This window comes from Gavialis gangeticus, unplaced genomic scaffold (assembly GCF_001723915.1).
Source record: "Gavialis gangeticus isolate Ggan-Ray unplaced genomic scaffold, GavGan_comp1, whole genome shotgun sequence".
Lineage (NCBI taxonomy): Eukaryota > Metazoa > Chordata > Crocodylia > Gavialidae > Gavialis > Gavialis gangeticus.
In genome coordinates, this window is record NW_017729016.1 from 6,812,223 (window position 1) to 6,815,890 (window position 3,668).

The following is a 3,668-nucleotide window of genomic DNA, read 5'->3' on the forward strand; positions in this document are numbered from 1 at the left end:
GGCCCCCGAAGGAGGGCGGGGCAGGGAGCAGGGCCAGGATCGGGCCCCGGGGCGGGGCGGGGGGGGTAGGGGAAGGGATCAGGGCCGGGATCGGGCCCTGGGGTGGGGCTGGGAGGGATCAGGCACCGGAGCAGGGGCCGTGTGCAGTCGGCGCTACTGAGCGCGGCCGTTCTCATCCCGCAGGCGTCGGGGAACAAGGTGAGCCGGCAGTCCGTGCTGTGCGGAAGCCAGAACATCGTGCTGAATGGGAAGGTGGGTAGCGCCATGGCCCCAGCGCACGGGTGGGCATCTCCCGCCTCCCCGGCTGCCTCTTCCCGGCAGCAGTGCCTGCCCCCCTGTGGCACTGGAGTTGCTTGACCCCTGCCCGGGGCGAGTGCCGCACGGTCTGTCAGAGACACCGTGGGGGGGCAGGGAGCTGCAGAGCTCACAACGGGTCCAGCTCCCGCCTGAGGCAGGATCAGCTCTGTCCATCCAGCCCAGATACATCCAGTGTCGAAACTCTTCGCAAGATGCCTGTCGGCCCTGACAGCACCAGACCTCACACCCAGACCTGCCACCGCCTGGGGAGTTGAGACCACCAGTGTCCTGCTCCTATACCCCGTTGTTAACGTATGGAGATCCCAGGGAGAGGCCACATCCCTGCCACGGAGAAAGGCAAACCCTGCTCCCTCCAGGCCTTACCAGTCTGGCCAGGGGGTCGTGTACACCAGCCATGTGCCACTGTGAGCAGGGACATCCATTCGCCTCCAGCTGTACAGAGCCACGTCCATAATCGTGATGTGTAAGATTCATCGAATGCATCACAGGAGTACCCAGCTGATGGGCACCACGGTGTTGCCTCTTTGCTCGTCCCCAGGAGGGGAGGACTTGTAGCTAGTTTAGACCAGGCGTGTTTGAGTCCCCGTGTACGGGATCGCTGCACCCACCATGCCCTGTCTGTGCAAGGCGCTTAGTCTTTCTTTGCCTCAGCTTTGCAACTGGTAGAGTAGAGTTGAGAATTGCTCCCTGTGTGCAGGAGTCTTGAGGCTTCTATCATTTGTGTTGATACATTCACGAAAGAAGCTTTAAAAGTGCACCTGTATTTTCAGTTCTTATGCATGCACTTTGTGGGACGTGGCCACAGTTTGCTTGCTGTAGGGAGCGCAAGTGGGATAGCGGTGACAAAGTTGGGTGTTCCTTTGCCTAGAGGGAGCCTGGCAGATCTCAGCTTGGCCCTGTGTAACTTTCACTCATTTGGATGTTTCTCTCTCCATCCCACCCAGACCATAGTCATGAACGACTGCATTATTCGTGGTGATCTGGCCAATGTCCGGGTTGGACGACACTGCGTGGTGAAAAGCCGAAGCGTCATTAGACCACCCTTCAAGAAGTTCAGCAAGGGGTAAGAGAATCTGCTCCACCTGCAAGGCGGGTGTCAAACGCCAAGATGAATTTATAAGTGTGGGTCTTGCTGAGGCCTGACTTCAGGGGACCCTGTTTCCCTTGCCACAGTTCTGCAACTAACCCCTTTTAAATCGGCATTTTCTCCTCTTCCCATCTCTGCTTTATGAGTTAATAACTTCCTGTCGAACTGGAGCATGGAAATGCGGCTCTAATAACGAGGTGAAGTTGCAAGTTGCTTCAAATGAACTGCTAACAATTCTAAATGCAGACACGGTCCATTGCCCTGCATGTAAATCTGATAGGAAAACTAGATCTGTCTTCTGAGTCTGCGTACCAAGTTCATTCAAAATACCTCATCGCAGACATTAAGCATATACCACTAGGTGGCCCCTTGGAGCTCGGCAAGAACATCCTTCTGTTGCTTCTTGCTGTCTTTGCTTTATTCTCCCTTCTGCTTCTTACTAGGGCTTCTGATTTTCAAAGCTGGAGTTGGCAGCCAGCCCAAACCACGCAATTCAGATTGAAAGTGGGAAGCTGGGACTTCGTGCTATCAAGATTCTGCTCTCTCTTGGATGTTAACAGTAAAATGCAGTATTCGGAAGATACTTTCTAGTGGAGTATGAGATACCAATAACAGAACTGTTTAGGCCCATTGTGTGTTATGAGCGTCAAAAAGTTTGTCACTGCCCTAAGGAGTTCATGGTCTCCTGGGGCAATATCTGAAAGAAGTTGGTACTTGAGATTACCTCTTTCAGGCATAGCTAATTCTGTAAGAGTGGGGCCAGCCCTTTTGGCAGGCATGCTGCAAATCAGCATGCCAGATCTGCTGCTCTGCCTTCTCCTCCCTGGCAAATCTGCTCTGCTTTCTGCTCCCTGCCCTATCTCTGGTTGTGCTCTCTGTCTCTTCCCTGATCTGCCGTATGCCACATTCAGAGGCTGCTGATGCCACTTGTGACACCTGTGGCACACACCTTCTCTGCACTGACCTGAGTTTAGTATTAGTCGAGCCCTTGTGAAGGAGGACAGCAAATCCATGAAGCATTCCACAGGCAGGGAAAATATCAGTATTTCAGCATCTAGAAGATCATTAGAAATAAAGACACTGACACGTCAGCACTCCCTGGCCTGGCTGGCACTGCTGGCTCGTAGTCTGGTTGGGCTTGTTCTCGTGTATCCTTCCTCCTCCCTGCACAAGCCCCTAATAATAATTGATTAAAGAAGATTATCAGCTGGCTGATTTTGCAGACCTGCCTGGAAATCCCAAGGAAGTAACAGCAAGAAATGTACAATCTCTGGCCAAACATGCCTTGGCTTCAGGCTTGCCCTTGGCTGTTTGTTGTGACAGGGACAGTCCATGACGTACCTGTGGGTCTAATGCTGTTGTGGATTATGTGTGTGCTGCAGAGCCTGAGCAAATAACCCCCTTTCTCTCCCCAGCGTTGCTTTCTTCCCTCTCCACATTGGGGATCACGTCTTCATAGAAGAAGACTGCGTTGTCAATGCTGCCCAAATTGGTTCCTATGTTCACATAGGCAAGAACTGTGTCATTGTAAGTACCTTTGCTCATTCTTGTCTTTACACCTATCACGTGCTATTAAGGATGTGTTCTTCCTTCTCTTGCTGTCCTAGCACGCCAAGGAAATTCCCGTCCTTGTTTAAAGATGAATGTTTATTTAGGCTTGTGGTTTCTATCCAGTGGTGTAGGCTCTGGTCCATCTTACCAAAGAGAACCTGTGTTGCTGTGGGCAGTCATCACCTTGTTCACATTGTCCTCAGTAGCTCTCCCTTTGTTCTGCCTCTTGGAGCATAACAGTTCTCTGGGACAGAGATGCTGTTATATTTGGAAATGCCATCTAATGGGAGTGCACTCTCGTGCGGGTATCACTACATGCCTTGGGCTTCTGGGGGCAATGAAAGATGGAGCTCAGTGTGAGGAGCCTGCTGGACTGCTGCCTGTCTCCCATTTACCTGGGTGTCTCTTCTGCTCTGTAACAGAGCTTGGGTTGATTGCTCTGCTGAGCCCAGCGTTAGCGTAGGACACAGCATTTGCAGTTGGCTGTTAAATAACCGGTGCTGGCTGGTTCCTTAAAGGTCCCTGGCTATTATCATAGTGACATTCTCCTTGCCTGAGAGTCACTCTTTCCTTTGCGGCTGTGAAGGCTGATTGCCTTCTACGATCAGGTCACAAAGGCCATGGATGCAGGTGTCGCGGTGGATGTAGTCTTTCTGGACTTCAGCAAGGCCTTTGACACCGTCTCTCACCCCATCCTAGTTAAAAAACTAGG

General features: G+C 52.2%; 1 protein-coding gene across 1 annotated transcript in view; it reads left to right on the forward strand.

Moving 5' to 3' along the window:
- DCTN5 (dynactin subunit 5) overlaps positions 1-3,668 on the forward strand; it is a 12,226-nt gene that overhangs the window by 330 nt on the left and 8,228 nt on the right. The window contains exons 2-4 of the mRNA XM_019512792.1: positions 184-252; positions 1,263-1,381; positions 2,821-2,932. Coding sequence (XP_019368337.1) covers positions 184-252; positions 1,263-1,381; positions 2,821-2,932 — 300 coding nt within the window. The remainder of the gene's footprint in view (positions 1-183; positions 253-1,262; positions 1,382-2,820; positions 2,933-3,668) is intronic.